Source organism: Brassica oleracea, chromosome C5 (assembly GCF_000695525.1).
Source record: "Brassica oleracea var. oleracea cultivar TO1000 chromosome C5, BOL, whole genome shotgun sequence".
Taxonomy (NCBI): domain Eukaryota; kingdom Viridiplantae; phylum Streptophyta; class Magnoliopsida; order Brassicales; family Brassicaceae; genus Brassica; species Brassica oleracea.
The window spans coordinates 41,957,467-41,973,517 of record NC_027752.1 but is presented as its reverse complement, the minus strand read 5'-3'; the positions used below and the strand labels follow the sequence as shown (position 1 = coordinate 41,973,517).

Genomic DNA, 16,051 nt, shown 5'->3' with positions numbered 1-16,051 from the left:
TGTCTTAAAATTTTACTAAATTTTGATCCCCGTGCGAGATTTGTTTCCTTTAAAAATTAAATCAAGAAGTTAAAATATTTGTTAATTATTAACTTATGTGTTTAATATTTGATAACTAATATTTTTTAATTGTGTTAATCTTTTATGTTTTACAAATTTTTATTGGTTTGAGACATAATTTACAAACCTTTATTTTTATAGTCATACAAAGTAATTCGGAGTTGGGTTTTTATAAAAAGTTCCTTGTATTCATATTTTTAGTTTATTGTAATCTATTATATTTACACAGATAATACCAAATATCTTTTTTATAGCATTTTTGAAAATGTGATTAAAAGAAATATAAAGAAAAATTAATGTTTGAAGATTATAGAGGCAATAAACGTTGATGGAGCAAGTGGACAACGTATTGAATCTTCTAGTTTTGACCCATCTTCAGATAAAAAGGGAAAAAAATTTATAGTTAAAAGTATTCTTGAATTTTCTATAAATCATTTTTTCATTGCCTTGTAGGAAAAAGTTGGGTGTCACCTTGAGAGAGATGTAGCTTGGGTGTCACCTTGAGAGATATATAGCTTTCCTGCGAATTGTAAGCTTCGTTTCTTCTTGCTTCCTAAGAAACTCTATCTAATATCTTAGCAAATGTCACTGGTATCGTTCGCTAAAAATGTTGAAAATGTTAGCATCAATAAGAGATTGAAAGGCTTACAGATTAGTTTTGATTGATTATTAACTCATGAACTTTAAATTGCTACATTGCTGACATGGACCCGGTGGACCAAACCTAGGTTTGAAATTTTTTTGGAAAGTTAAGGTTATTCTTTCCACAGGTTGCATGTATCTTTGTTCTTACATAGAATTATAAAAATATCAGAAAACCATTGATCGTTAATAATAACCTAACGTTTTTTAAAACATAAGATATGTCTTACATTATGATCTCTCTTAACTCTCGGCATATTGAGCATTGCAATGCTTCCAGGTATGAATGACCTTTGCTTGAATCTACTCGTCTCTTTTTGATGTATTTATAGAATTATATTTCATCGTGTATAAAGTTATTAAATGAAGAATATATTATTTGGAGATATACACGGTTAGTTTTGGAAATTCCTAGATTATTGGTGTGATCAAATCTTTTAAAATTTCCTAAAAATCGACTTGTTAAATGAAGAAAATATATAGGGAATATGATCGATTAGTTTTAGGAGTTTTATGATTATACTCGTGATAAAATACTTTTTAAATTAACTAAACCGTTTAGTTAATAGATTCACAAAAATATAGGGATTGAAATCTGTTTCACTCCCTTATAACTTTCCTCTGTTTCAACTTTCTAAAATTCGATAACCAATGAATTAAATAGGATTAATTGTGTAGTTAATGACATATATTGTTGTCGAAGTATTTGGAATTTCCTATATTTTTGTTAAGAATTGTTATGATCACTTTGATGAAAATCAAGATTTTTCTAAAATGAATTTAATTATAGATGAGAAATTAAAAAGACAATGACATAGCCTTTGTAAATAACTTGAAAAACTAAGCGCATAATCCTATTAGGGATTTTGCTTTAATAGTATAGATTTTGACTCTATTCTTATTAAGGTTTAAAATAAGGTATTTAGAAATAGAAATTTCATATATTTTAGGAAAATACATAAAGTAATTTAATAATTGGATTTGACATTGCTTAAAACGTGAATTATTATATACTAAAAATAGTATAAATACACATCCACCTTCATTTATAAGTTTTACATTTTTTTACTAAAGAATCCTAACTTTTATTTGTCAGTTGACATAATGATATTTATCAAAACAAGTTATATCCATTACTTAAGATTTTCAAATTGAAACATATTTTGCTAAAAGTATATTTATCAAAACACTGCAGTCCCAGTGTTATGTCACATGATAAGCCTCCACGTCCATGTAATAAGAGTTTTCTATTCTTATAAATATTCTTTGCTCCATAAAAGAAATCCAACAATCCAGACCGAAACCAAAGAAAAATAAGAATAGTAGATACACAGTTCTTAGGTTTTTTTTTATCAAACCTACTTTCATTCAAACTTAAAAGAGTTTAACTCCACTAGTGGAGGATACAACAAAGCTACAAGGAGCCAAAGAAACTAAAGCACAGACCAATATACTGGACAAGCAAATGGTAAAACTTAAACAACAAGTACTCAAACAAAGACTTGATAAAGGTGATATCACACGTTCAACCACCGTTGTCTCCGAGAAAGGCAAGTCAAACAAAAAGACTTCTTCAAATTGACATTCCTGATCGAAACAATAAATGGGAGGGATAAAAGCCTCCATGGTCAATGAGGTCAGACAGTTAACACCATCAAAACGAGAGACGATAGACATCTTCGCTTCTACTATAAACAGAACCATCTTCAACACAATGCTCCCTATAACAATTTCACTTATAACAATTGATAGATGTGGGAGGAAGAAACACTCCTTAAAGGAGTAGGGAGGGCAAAGAGAGCCCAAACAAACCAGATTTGCTGAAAGGATACACAACTTCAGAACTTTCACTCCAAATTGCCACACGAGGAGAGAATGGCATGTCATTTCAAAAGCCATTAGAGCAAAGGTGGCAGTAAACCTGCATACTGCAGTAAAAGGACAACATCTGCATACTGCAGTAATGGACCACACATAGACCACAAAGGTACCAACAAATGCCACAATAGCATAACCAAATGCAACCGAAACAGTTAACGGAAAATCTCAGATCCAATAAGACCAGCTCTACCAACACATCGATAATCCAATCACACTCGGAAGCGTAGGGTAAAGAGTCTGAGCTTACTTGGTATAGGGGAGTAAGTACAAAGACTGTTCCATCCGGGAAGAACAAATCTTTACCTGAGGCTAGCCCACCATCTGAAATCGTCAAGCATAACTTTGGATCTGAGAACTTATGGGGAAAGCCAACGGTGGCCCAGAGATCGTACAACTGAAGAAACCCCATGAATGATAGAATATCAGGAGGAGGGTCAGGAGGAACCGGAGGATCTGGAGGATTTGACCGGAGAGCAAACTTAAAACTCAAATCTGGCGGATCTGAGGGAGGGCGTGGAAAGGAAGCTAGACCAGCTACCAGCGACGCCATGGACGGAGAGGAGGAGAGTGAAGACGAATAAGCTTCTCGTTGATACGCGTGAGGCGAGACCAACGGCGGCGAAAGGGTGGTGAAACCCTAATCACCTTTGCTATCGTCCTTTCCTAGAGAGTGTTTTTTTTATCAATTCTACACAGTTCTTAGACCATGGTTATCGGTAAAACTCCAAATGATGTCCTTAAGAATTTTTTTTTTTTCTATATAAAAAAAAAACCAATCGCGAGCCGCCACGTGTCGGTGGGGCCCGCAAACAGTGCAAAAACTCCCCAAAGACCGATCTTTATTTCGTGATTTTTGGGACTGGTTTTTAAAATTTTTGTGGGATCCACGCGTCAGTGGAGTCCACAAACAGTTCAAAAACCTCTTTTAGAAACCAGCGATATTTATGATCTTAGTTTATTCGATAATATCAGCTAATTATGAATTTTTGACATAGATTTTGTGAACTTTGCGATATGGTTTTAAGTTTTAACCAAGTGTGTGTTTCTATATGAATAAAAACTTATGTCGGTTTTCACTTTGAAATGTTGTTTTATTATCAGTTATCACCAATAATTTCTCTAAATACTCTTTGCGCTCGTCCTCTCTTAATTGATCTACAAGCTTGTTATTATATAAACTCCTATTCATTTTTTTCAGTATTCCAATGATATTTCAGTTGTATTGTCTTCTTCATATTCTTACAATGGTGATGATGAAATCGACAAGTATGCTAGTCATGGCGTTTTGTTCCCAGTCCGTTGTTTTGTATTGGGCTATTATTGGCATAGACTTTAACTTCAGCGATGATGCCAATGAACTATCACAAACATTGATGTAACTACATTTTGCTTCATCAGTATGTACTTTAACTATTTCATGGTCATTTATGAAAATGTTAAGGCTATTATTTCATGGTGGTAGGAGATATGGCTGACAGACTTTTAAAGCATACTCGTACATATTTAAACTGTTTCGTTTTAATCCATTAGTGGCTCTTCCTTACCATCCTTTTAGTGTGTGATCATGGACATGAAAGTATTGGCCTGAATGTAGAAAAATCAATGTGTTAAATTGAACAAAAACGAATAAATCTATAAACATAAGTCTTGTAAATAACTAAAGTTTTATCCCAAATGAATGAACCTCGAGAATCTTTGGTTCGTGAGGTGTGGTTTGGTTGTTTGATTACCTTCATTTAGTGTAATTGTCTTAACATACTAATCATTTTAACTACAAAAATCACAAAAACTTAGCGCAGCAGTTATCAAAACAAAAGATAATAGTAACAACTACGTGGAGTCTTATTGACCAAATAGGCGCCCAACCATTCGGATTTCATGGTTGTAGTATAAACTTTTCGGTTTTGGTGTTGAGCTAAAACGATTGTTCTTGACTACATCGTGTATGAGAGATATCAAATCCCGTGATCCGAAGAACTGAGTTGACTGCTTAAATCTAGTGGATATAATTATTAAGTCCGATTAACTGGTCGGATTTTACGGGATAATTTTAAAAGTGTGAATTTGATTTATAACGTCGTGAGCAGATATCCATACAGATTCACAAGCAAAAAAATTAAGATAAAAAGTATAGTATTGTTTCATGTAAACTACACATAGTTATGGAACTCTTTTAGTCCGGTAGTTTGATTAAGGGTTCATCAATGCTTTTACACTATGGGTATGGATTTCGAACCCAGAAAAAACGGATACGCAAATTAATGGAAAAAGATTTACAAGAAATTTGAAAATGATATTTCTACCAATTAAAAATTGGTTTAACATGTGGACAGTTAACAGAAAATTAAAAGTTTTTTTATCACTTATGCATTTACTGGCCACTTTTATTTCATGTGGTTGGACTAGAAGCTTCTTTCTTTTCCCGGGAAAATGACTACAAACTTTTTATGTTATCTTCAAATCATCTTACTTTCTTGCTTTTCCTATCCTTGGACTTTGTCATCGAAGCCTCACGTTTCAGCTAATTCGTGATATAGTGATTCTAACTAAAATATAATCTCAAAGCATCGCAAGTGTTCTATCTTAGAACTACAAATCAAGTATCAAGTGAACAAATGGATCCGAGCGAATGAGAACACAATTTTGGGTCACTTAAAAAATTCCAAAAACAATAAATTACGAAAAGTTAACGTTCTTCGATCTCTTCAAGTTCAACTAAATCTCTTTTCTTCCTGCTTCTCTTTTCTTCTTCTTTATGTTGAGTGGCGTTTAAAACAAAAGTAAAAGGATCAAGATAGAGAGAGCCACGATCAAAGCAAAATCATAAGCGAACAAACAATTACAAACCACTAAAACATCTCGTACGCAACTCCTTTTTGATCAACCTAGCTTTAACAAATAAAACAATAAATAAAGGTATGTCTATCTTATTGCACGTTACAATCTGAACCATGCATGCACGTGTCCGTCGCATTTCAAGACGTATCATCCTTTACATGCAATATATAAAGCATTGCAAATGAAACAGTTTGTCACACAATAATTTCATTAAAAATATTTTAAAAAAAAAATCAATGGCGGAGGATCAAGCAACGGCAGCGATGGAAACATCGAAGGTGGAGGAGAAGCAGCCAGAGACAAAAGAGGCTGAAGCACCGGGAGTGACGACGACAAAAAGGATCATCGTTGCAATCGACGAGAGCGATTCGAGCTTCTACGCTCTTCAATGGGTCATTGACCATTTCTCTACCCTATTAATGACCACTGAGGGGGCTGAAGCGGAAGGTGGGTTGCTCACGGTGGTTCATGTTCAACCTACGTTCCATCACTTTGCTCCTTTTCCGGCTGGACCCGGCGCAACAGGTCCGGTCCATTGATCTATCTTTCTGGTTTCGTTCTTTAGTTATAATTGTTGGTCTATACTGGGGAATGGAGATGAATGACTCTTTGCCTAAGAAACACACACACAACGGTCTAGTTCGCATTCATATAAAAACTACATCTTAATCTAAAAACTAAAATGAATAATTTATGTTGAAATAGTTAGTGTATGTACACATAAATTAATATGTTTGGACTCAACTATAATCTGTTCGACTTTAATTTCTGACCAGTCGAGAAAATAAAATGAAATAATTTAGTATAGGGACAACAAAATTATTTGACATTTTATTATATGATATGGCGAATAACTTGGTTCTGTGAAACGGATGTACATATAGCAGCTGTGTACCCACCTTCGTTGATGATAGAGTCGGTGAAGAAAACAAAACAGGAGACCTCTGCAGCGCTTGTCTTGCGTGCACTTCAAATGTGCCGAGCCAAACAGGTTACACCTCATTTTTAGTTTTATACTTCTATATATAATTTTATTAGTTCTTTATAGCTTCTAAGCCAAACAGGTTACACTTCAAATTGGTATATTTTCATAACCATGTTCAATAACACTAACACATGTTGATGAGCATATTTCACTAAGTGGATTTCGTTATTCGGCAGAAAATGAAGTTATATACAAGTCTTGTGTGATATTCGCAGATACGTTCTGAAACTCTGGTGTTTGAAGGCAAAGCAAAGGAAATAATTTGCCAGGCGGTGGAGCAAATGCACGTTGATCTTCTTGTCGTCGGTAGTCGTGGCCTTGGCAAGATCCGAAGGTATAATACATATTTTCACATATTTACATTCTTTTAAACCAATTTCAAAATTTCGGACTGATATTTCAATTTTTTTCGTTGTGCGTTTTGGAAGAGCGTTAATTGGGAGCGTTAGCGATTACTGTGCTCATCACGCTAACTGCCCCATCCTTATTGTGAAGCCACCAAAGGAGATTACTAGTTAATCAAAACAAGTTCTACGTGTTTGGGTAAATCTTATGAAGAGTATGTGTCGTTCCTACGTGTGTGTGCGTGTGTTTGAATATATTTAAACTTGGATCGATCATCAAGAATTCAAGATGCGTTTCTGTGTGTTTGAAAAGTAATGGCAATATATGAATAGAGTCGAATAATGAAACGAAGTAACTTGTAGTTTTTCGCTTGTGTGCACCTATTATTGTATATTTTCCTTGTAATCATATTGAACTCTTCAAGATTATAATTACCCAAGAATTTCGTTCTCATTTTAAATAAACCATGTGAAAATCAGCATGTTGTAAATCACATATTTATTGAAAAACAATCTGGTGTAGGAAGGAACAATTTGAGAATCAACGGACGTACTACATTTGAAAACGACTTAAAAATAGAAGTTTAAATTCCTTTTAATCACTTGAAGCATTCAAAATTTATCTATTCAAAGTAGTTCAGAGGAAATAAAACAACAGAGCGAAACATCTTAAAACATATTCCAGAAAATCTAGTGCCAAACAAAACATATCTTCTTTGATAAGACTGTAAAACTCAGGGCACAAGGAAAATCCTTAACGATTGGCCTTGGCAACTCTTTCAATCTCATCCTTCTTCTTGATGGCATAGCTGCAGGAGATAACAGAGTTTATCATTAGCCTGACTAATGAACAATACTTCAAGAGATTCAATGATAAGAGTGTGTTGTACCTGTTGGACGAGCCCTTGGCAGCGTTGATCAATTCATCAGCAAGGCACTCGGCAATAGTCTTGATGTTCCTGAAAGCAGCCTCACGAGCACCGGTGGTAAGCAAGAAGATCGCCTGGTTTACACGTCTTAGAGGGGAGATATCAACCGCTTGTCTCCTAACAACACCAGCAGATCCAATCCTCGTAGCATCTTCACGCGGACCACTGCATTCAACCAACAAACAAAGCAAATTAGAAAAATTGCAAGACTGTTGCAACGAATATTAAACCATTAATAAGCCTTTTGTACCTGTTGACAATGGCATCGATGATGACCTGAATGGGGTTGGCATCAGTCAAGAGGTGGATGATTTCCATGGCGTGCTTGATGATTCTCACAGCCATCAGCTTCTTACCGTTGTTTCTTCCGTGCATCATGAGAGAGTTCGTGAGCCTCTCAACGATGGGGCACTGAGCCTTCCTGAATCTCTTCACAGAGTATCTTCCGGCTGTGTGGGGAACAAAGGTGGCGTGTTTGGCTGCCTGAACTCCAATGTAGTCAACAAGACTGATGTCTGTGACCTACAAGATAATAAATATACCAAAAACAAACACTTCAGATCTCACGAACACAAAAATGAAATCTTTATTTTAATAAAACCAAAAGAATGTAGCAGAAGTCAACGTAACGATACTAAGCAACTGAACACAATGAGAATAATATATATTACCAAGCAATGGAAGATAAGACTTGGACGATTGTAAACACTGGAAAGTATTACAATTTGATCTTAAACTTATAGACTAAAGTTAAATGTGATTGTTATAAAGACAAAACAGTTGTAATAACCATCTAATCTAAAGAATGTAGTAGAAGTCAACGTAACGATACAAAGTGTTACAACCAGAACAAGAGCACAAGGTTATAACAAGCAATGCAACATAAAACTTTGAGGTATGAAAGATAAAAACTGAAAACAAGAACAGCACTGTGAACATTGACAGGTATTACAATTTGGTAATACTAAAGCTAATGTGATTGTGATAAAGACAAAATAGTTGTAATAACCATCAAATCTAAAGAGAAACTTGCTTATCAAGAAAGGCTAGATTAGATTCCAACTAAGTCCTGCTACATACGAAACGAAGATGCGAGCAAATGAAACGGTGAGGAAGTTATACCGAGACGTCGTCATAGGTCCAGCGGTTGAAGAGCTTGACCTCGTTGGTGAGCTGCTGCTGAATCTCGGCGTCGATTTCTACGGCGGCGGCCATGGCTGTATGAGAAACAGAGTATGAGTAAAAACCAACAGATAGTAGAAGAGAGCAAGCGAGAGAGAGAGAGATTGGAGAAAGAGGATCACCTGAGATCGTTGAAGCGGTTGCGCTGGGTGAGAGTGACGGCAGAGAGTGAGACGAAAAACGCTTCAAGAGGACGGACGAAAACCCTAAGAGACAAATTTATATACAGATGTGAGATTAGGGTTTTGGGCTCTATTGAAGAGCTGTCATAATGGGCTTATCCAGTTGAGAACCGGGTTAATGTGTTCCACGGTTTTTTTTTGTGTGGTCTGTCTAGCTGGTTAACTTACAGGACTATTGTAATTAAAAAATAAATAAATACCAATTATTTTATATATGTAAATAATACATTAGCATGGTAGTTTTGTTGTTTTTCTTAGAATGAAAAACACAAACTATTATTTAACACCGTTGATCAGTTTTGAATTCATAGATTTATGTTGAAAATCTATTCTTTGAATTGGTTAAAGAATTATTATTGCAAAGACATCAAAATTCAAAAGGAGCAATCCTTAGTATGGTTTATTGGTTGTTGTATTTTAATGGATTTGAAAATCCGAACTAAATCTAGTGTTATTGGTTCTATGATTTTCAAATCTGTATTAAAATCATGTGTTATTGGTTTAATAATTCATAAATTCTATATCAAATCAAGTGTTGTTCAATCGTACGGATTTACTAATATATTTGATTTAATAATGGATTTGAATGGATTTGAATGAATTTTTTAGTTAAAAATACAAAGACTCAAATCCGAAGGAAAACCTCCGGATTTGCATATTTTACTTGGATTTATAAATACTATATGGAATTCTAAATCAATCAAAATATATAAACCAATAACACCTCCTTAGTATCTACATGAACAAATTGATTTTGACTCCAAGCTACAAAGAAGAAGAAGAGAGGTAAACAGAGAAAACTGCAAATGTTCACCATGAAAGCTAGAAAAAAGGGAATAACAGATACTCTGCGTAAAAGAGATTCCATATAAACCGGTAATATCCTGCTATAGCTCCCTGCAATGATAAAGAAAGTTTTTATATATCATTAGATACACACCAAATTGATCATATTTATTTACGTCATCATCTTCTGATATCATTTCATGATAAGAAGTTTATGTTTTGCAGAAGTGTTTTTTTACCTTTGTGTAGTTTGCTTTTTCTAGCACCCATGTCTACAAAAAGAAGAACATCATTGATATTAGAAAGTCATGAGACTGATGAATATGACAGTGAAATAAAACATATAGTTATGAAGTTTTTTGGGACATTTTCTCAGTTTGACCATACTTTTTTTTTTTTTAAGTCTGACCATACTTGTAAGCTATGTTAGAGTATCTTGGGATATGCATTACCTGGAAAATCAAGCATGAAGCCAAGATCATATGTGCAGGAATCATCAAGCTACCTCTAAAAACCTGTCAAATGTTTAAAGCATGGACGGGTGTTGTTTCAAAGCTGAATACCGAGCAAGTGATAGTATTCAAGCAAAAACGCGTGGAAACAGATTCTCATGCTAATGAATGTAGTGATGTGTTCACCTGAGGCATGTAGAAAGCTAGTGATATGGCAGAAATATAGTTAACTAGAAGAAGTCCAGAACCGAGGAATGCAATGTTCCTCACTCCAAGCTTTGTTGCTAGTGTTGATATTTGGAACCTATTCAACATTTAATCGAAAAGAATGATTGATAAGAGGCGGCTAGGACTTAGTAATAGAATCTCCTCTGCTATGAGATGCTGAGTATATATGCAATGCTACATGTGCAATTTACTTACTTGCGATCTCCTTCAACATCAGGAAGATCTTTCGTAATAGCAATGACCAGTGCAAACAGTGTCACAAAAGACGTGATGAAAGCCACAGGTGCACTGCACATACCGAATAGAAAGTTGAGTATTACACATATATATATATATATATGCTCCATTATCTTGTATTGAAGACAAGGAAAAACTGGTTAACCACAAGTTTTGAAGCTGTATTGACCTATTTATCAAATGTTGTGCATATGATTACTAACCTCCACTGAAACGAAAGTCCAAGAGCAGCTCTAGTAGCATGGTACACACCAAAATTAAGAAGAAATCCTCGTACCTGAAAAGAAAATGTCGATACAAAAGACATGTTACTAAATGCCATTTCAAAGTTCCCATGGTGATAACTTATCAGACGACACAGAAGCATAAAAACAGCTCCCTACCGTGGCAATAATAAGAAACGCTGCAACTGGAAATCTCTTCATTCTAAATGGTGGAACAGAATAGATGGTCCCCAGAAAAAGACCAAGAGAGTATAGGCATGTAATGAATGGACCAAAGTTGAATCCAACAACTGTTAGCCCTGCAATTGCGAAAAATATCACCAATAACCACGCAGACTGCACTGAGAGATCTCCTGCTGCTATTGGCAAGTACGGTTTGTTCACTCTACAAAACAAAACACTTCCAACTTCAAACAAAAGTACTTTGGATGTAATCATCATATGCGACATAGTGATGTTACATACTTGTCAATGCCAATGTCGTAGATCTGATTGATGCCAACTATATAACCATTCCCACATATAAGAGCAAGAAGACCTGAAAGCGCCTTGAGTACGAGGCTCCATTTGATGAGATGAGTGTTCTCCATCAAAGCTCTTGCCACCAAGGCACTGCCATTATAATTTACAGTCAACCAAAAAGAAACATGAAGCCATTTAAATAAATCAGTATTGCAACAACATATACTAACGTGGATCCTAAAGCTGTTCCGCGGATGGTATGTGGCCTAAGAAATCTCCAGCAAGCGTTCTGGAAACGCGCAAGTCTATCAAGAACTGGATCGGAACCAGCAGCACCTACTTGAGAACTTGCCTGATTTGAAACGCACAAGTAAAACGTCACTCAACACTATATATATACTATTACAGATAAGAAACATAAGATGTTTGTTCAAATGAATGAATGGCATTTTCCACTGGAACAGATTGAAAAAGATTCTGTTCCAGACAAAGTATATTCCAACTAAACTTGACTAAAAGTCAACGCAATGGCTAACATGCTTGTTAACGAACGAGAAACCTAGAACGAAACCATACCCTGATTGAGATTTTTCTGTAGTTAGTTGAAACAAACTTCGACCGCATACAAGAACTTGATAAGCTCGTGAAGTCAGCATCTTTAGACCGGCTTAGAAGCTTCCCACCTAAATGCACAGAAGGCCGGTAATGATGAGAAGAAGCTGCTAAGAAACGAGGTGATGAAGAGGAGAACCGAAGACAGGGTGAATGTGAGATCGAGAGCTCCATTGATGCCACTAGCCACACAAAAAAAAAAAACTCTCACTCTGCCACTTGCTGTTACGACCAAACCATTAAAGAGATTGCATTTTGCAATCCGGTTCCTCTACTCTTGAAATCTTTTCATTAATGGCTACAGTTTTTAATTGATGTAAAAAAATTAAATCATAATCAATTGATGAAGTAAATACAAAACTGGATTACATCTGATGACTTAAAAGTTAAAACAATAATGAAAGATAAAACATAAAAAAATTTGTTAAGAGGGGGAAAGAAAACACACTTCATGTTAAGGTTTGGTTGGTCTCTTAAGAGATGTCAAGAAAAATTTGGTTCGGTTTCAGCTTGTGCTTTAGAGAAACCTTCTGAGCTCTTTGACAATGCTTCAGCCTCATCAGAAGCACTAGCAGTTAAGCTGCTCGTCTCAGCTCCTTCTTCATTCTCCTCCTTGTCCATGATGACTATTCTTGAGGGAGCTTCCCTTTTGGTTTCATCTGATATCTTCGTCTCTCTATTATTCTCTTCTTCAATCACATCATTGACTTCAGTCTCTACACCTCTGGTTTCATTTGTTCTCGTCTGTTTTGTCTCTGCTCCCTCCTCATTCTCCATGGCTATTCTTGAGGGAACTTCGCTTTTGGTTTCAGCTGATATCTTTGTCTCTTTATTATTCTCTTCTTCAATCACATCATTGACTTCAGTCTCTACACCTTTGGTTTCATTTGTTCTTATCTGTTTTGTCTCTGCTCCCTCTTCATTCTCCTCCTTGTCCATGACTATTCGTGACAGAGCTTCGCTTTCGGTTTTATCTGATATCTTTGTCTCTCTATTATCCTCTTCATCAATCACGTCATTAGTCTTTACACCTCTGGTTTCATTTGTTCTTGTCTCTGGATTCTTTTCCTCTTCCTTATCTTCATCCATGACCACAACTTCTGGAGCTTTGGTTTCAGTTCTCTCCGACAAATCAGCTGCAGAGTTGTTGCTGACTCCTTCTTTGACGAACTCATCCATTTCAAAAAGCTTTTGAGCTTTTGATTCGCCTTCTTCGTTAATATTCTCTGCTATCTCAGCTTCTGAAACTTTCTTCCCAACTTCTTCCACCATTGCATCATCTGCTAAAGCCACCGCTTCTCTTGAAACCACTTCATCTTCTGAAGTTTTCTCTCCCACGGTTTGCTCCAATGAAACAGCTGTCTCTGGTTTCCCTTTGATCTCAGCTTCTTCTAAAACTTTCTTCTCCTTCTTTGGTTTGATCACTAAAGCCCCCAGCTTTGCATCAATCTCCTTGACGAGATTCGTCAGCGCTCTTGCATTCCGAGCTTCAGACAACCGCGTAGACAACTGCAACACACCACAAAAAAAAAGTATCAACCAAAACAGATTCATCCTTAAACCTAAATCTATTTCGCTAATATCCTCACCTGCAGTATCTGCTCAGCTCGGGGTTTGAGATCATCCAAAGACGCTTCTTTATACATACCTTTGAGAACACACATCAAATGAGACCCCACACTATCCAAATAATGCTGCTGAACCTCACACTGACGCACATCATCCAAACAACCAACACCACGAAACGCACAGTTCACAAGCTTCATAGTACACACAGTAATACAATGCCTATCCATCTCACGCCTCATGATACCACCACTCTCCAAACACCCCTGCTCGCACGGAATGATCTTAAACGGGCAAACGGAGTCATGACTCTCCCTCTGATTCGCGCAGAAGACAGCATTACACCCTTCGTTCCCGCAGTCCATCGTCCTATAACCACACCTCAAAACGTGCTCCTCAAGCTCTCCTCGTGTTTGAAACTTCATCTCGCAATGAGAAAGGCCTTTGAAGTCCACGTTCTTGAGCAGCGTCTGAGCTATTCCTTCGATGTGATCATTCAGCCAGAAGCCGCTGACCTCCATCTCCTGAGCGAAGTCGTCGATGTTGTCCTCCCTCCTCTCGCTGAGGAGCCACCCGGAGACGCGGCTGAAGAGGTTCCTCTTGGAGGTGGCGAAGTCGTCGACGAAGTCTGATACGACGTCGTAAGGGTCGTGGGAGGAAGGTTCGATCTCTGACGATGAGGAGAGGAGGATGTGGTCGGCCACGAAGGTCTCGCTTCTGTGGTTTAGGTACTCGATCATTTCTTGTTTGACGTCGGCGGCGACGGAGCCTGGGGTCTTGAAGATGTCTCCGGTGGTGTTGTCGACGCAGGCGGTGGCGAGGCCGGGGAGGAAAGTGAGGGAGATCTTGTGGACGAGTTGTGTGTCGTAGAGATGGCAGTGGAACGAAGGTCCTGCTTCTTTCTGGTTGTTGATTTTGTCAGGATCTGACACTGGTGGATCCATTTTGATGTTATCTCTAACACACACAAGGGTAAACAGAAACTTAACCGATTCAGACAGGACAACGATCAACAGCAACAATCACGATCAGGGCATAAACGAAAGGTTCGAAATTGAGTCGGATTACGAGTGAAATTCAACTGTTGGATTGATAAAACGAACGTGGAACCGAAAAAGGTGAAAACTTTACCTAGAGTTCGTGTCCGAAACAGACAGGGTGTGACACAATCGCTGGGAGAACTAATAGAGCCTGTAATGGAAAACTAATAAAGAGGGAGAACAAAAGTAAGAAGAAATGAGATTGGAGGAAGAGAGGGAGAGACACCTTTGGTTTTGGCGCAATGATCGGTGTGTCGCTCTTCTAAAAAGTCTCTTTTTTTTTTGTAATTGGTTTCTACAACATTTTGTATAACATAGGGTCGTCAATTTGTTGGGCCACCCATGGGCTAACCCATTCCAAACAAATATGGGTGGGTGATGGTCATATCCAAATAATTAATGGTCTATTTGGGTTAAAGACCCACTTTGCCCATGGGTTAATTGGTCCAAACCAAATGAGTGTTGGGCTGGCCCAAAAACTTAATTTCTAAGGTTTAGAGAATTTGGGAAAAAATCAATCAGAAATAATTTTTCCCGATTCTTTTCTTCTCTCTCGCGATTCTTTCTGCAACCAACGATTTTTTCCTCCCAGATTTCTCTTCGTCTACTGTTCTTGTATTCATCAATCCATACGATTCTCTCTTCCCTCCCATCGATTCCCTTCTTCATTTCTCTACAATTTCAGGTATGATTCGATTTTAGCTCTGATCTCGCGATTTCTCTACTTTTTGTGTTGTGGGTGTTGTGGTTTTTGTGGGTTTTGTGGATGATAATCTCGTTTCCATTGTTTCCATTGTTTACTCTAGTTCTGATGATGATGAATCGTTTATTCTTTGAATTTTACAAAGCCAATTATAAAGCTCGCCAATTATTTGAGTCTTCTGTCTCTCTTTTAGTTTGTGGAATTGCTTTTTCTAATTTGCATCCCTCTGTCTCTCTGTATTCAAAGAGCAAGCTTTCTATATCTATGGTGAAATTTTTAGAGAGATAAAAATAGAAAAAAAAAAGGTAGAAAAGCATGTGTCTATTGTATACTTGTTGTGTTTGTGTTTTATATGCTTGATCAAAAAACAACGTCAACTTTCCACCAGCTTGGGGAAGAGATAAACTCAAAATTTGACCAATAAAAAGAAGACGGAGATAAACTCATAATAAAATCTAAGATTAATACTCTCTCTTTCAAATCAATATTTTTTTACTAAATAATTATAACTTTTTTTTTTACATAAAACAGAGAGTTATGAAAAACTGAAGTCTATTGAATTTAATTTACATCACATTTGTATTCAGAAATTTTCAATGACATTAAAAATTGAGTTTAGATTGAGTTTATAAAAATTTTCTATAATTTTTATTTTTTATAAGTATATAAGTTTGTAAATTGAGTTTACAATAATTGAT

The 16,051-nt window shown here is 36.4% G+C and overlaps 4 protein-coding genes across 6 annotated transcripts; 1 reads left to right on the top strand and 3 right to left on the bottom strand.

The window, feature by feature from the left end:
• Window positions 1-5,613: 5,613 nt before the first annotated feature.
• LOC106295788 (universal stress protein YxiE-like) lies at window positions 5,614-7,204 on the top strand. 2 transcript variants are annotated; one of them, XM_013731771.1, is made up of 4 exons: window positions 5,614-5,946; window positions 6,306-6,412; window positions 6,622-6,740; window positions 6,835-7,204. In XM_013731771.1, exons 1-4 carry the CDS (start codon window positions 5,658-5,660, stop codon window positions 6,923-6,925), a joined length of 606 nt encoding a protein of 201 aa, XP_013587225.1. In that variant the 5' UTR covers window positions 5,614-5,657; the 3' UTR covers window positions 6,926-7,204. The 2 variants fall into 2 exon arrangements, with proteins under 2 accessions (XP_013587225.1, XP_013587226.1); XM_013731772.1 differs by having other exon boundaries at window positions 5,616-5,946; window positions 6,309-6,412.
• A 121-nt stretch (window positions 7,205-7,325) lies between these two features.
• On the bottom strand, window positions 7,326-9,138 carry LOC106295787 (40S ribosomal protein S5-1-like). The gene is made up of 5 exons (XM_013731770.1): window positions 8,984-9,138; window positions 8,802-8,896; window positions 7,930-8,201; window positions 7,641-7,844; window positions 7,326-7,559 (listed from the first exon to the last, which is right to left on the bottom strand). Exons 2-5 carry the CDS (start codon window positions 8,892-8,894, stop codon window positions 7,505-7,507), a joined length of 624 nt encoding a protein of 207 aa, XP_013587224.1. The 5' UTR covers window positions 8,895-8,896; window positions 8,984-9,138; the 3' UTR covers window positions 7,326-7,504.
• A 592-nt stretch (window positions 9,139-9,730) lies between these two features.
• On the bottom strand, window positions 9,731-12,272 carry LOC106295456 (homogentisate solanesyltransferase, chloroplastic-like). The gene is made up of 10 exons (XM_013731362.1): window positions 12,009-12,272; window positions 11,663-11,784; window positions 11,436-11,582; window positions 11,130-11,355; window positions 10,950-11,023; window positions 10,705-10,797; window positions 10,468-10,585; window positions 10,282-10,344; window positions 10,069-10,101; window positions 9,731-9,940 (listed from the first exon to the last, which is right to left on the bottom strand). Exons 1-10 carry the CDS (start codon window positions 12,216-12,218, stop codon window positions 9,866-9,868), a joined length of 1,161 nt encoding a protein of 386 aa, XP_013586816.1. The 5' UTR covers window positions 12,219-12,272; the 3' UTR covers window positions 9,731-9,865.
• Window positions 12,273-12,361: 89 nt separating this feature from the next.
• On the bottom strand, window positions 12,362-14,956 carry LOC106295455. 2 transcript variants are annotated; one of them, XM_013731361.1, is made up of 4 exons: window positions 14,877-14,956; window positions 14,742-14,801; window positions 13,634-14,567; window positions 12,362-13,553 (listed from the first exon to the last, which is right to left on the bottom strand). In XM_013731361.1, the coding sequence occupies exons 3-4, from the start codon at window positions 14,552-14,554 to the stop codon at window positions 12,528-12,530; spliced, it is 1,947 nt and encodes a 648-aa protein (XP_013586815.1). In that variant the 5' UTR covers window positions 14,555-14,567; window positions 14,742-14,801; window positions 14,877-14,956; the 3' UTR covers window positions 12,362-12,527. The 2 variants fall into 2 exon arrangements, with proteins under 2 accessions (XP_013586815.1, XP_013586814.1); XM_013731360.1 differs by having other exon boundaries at window positions 14,742-14,941.
• Window positions 14,957-16,051: the final 1,095 nt, after the last annotated feature.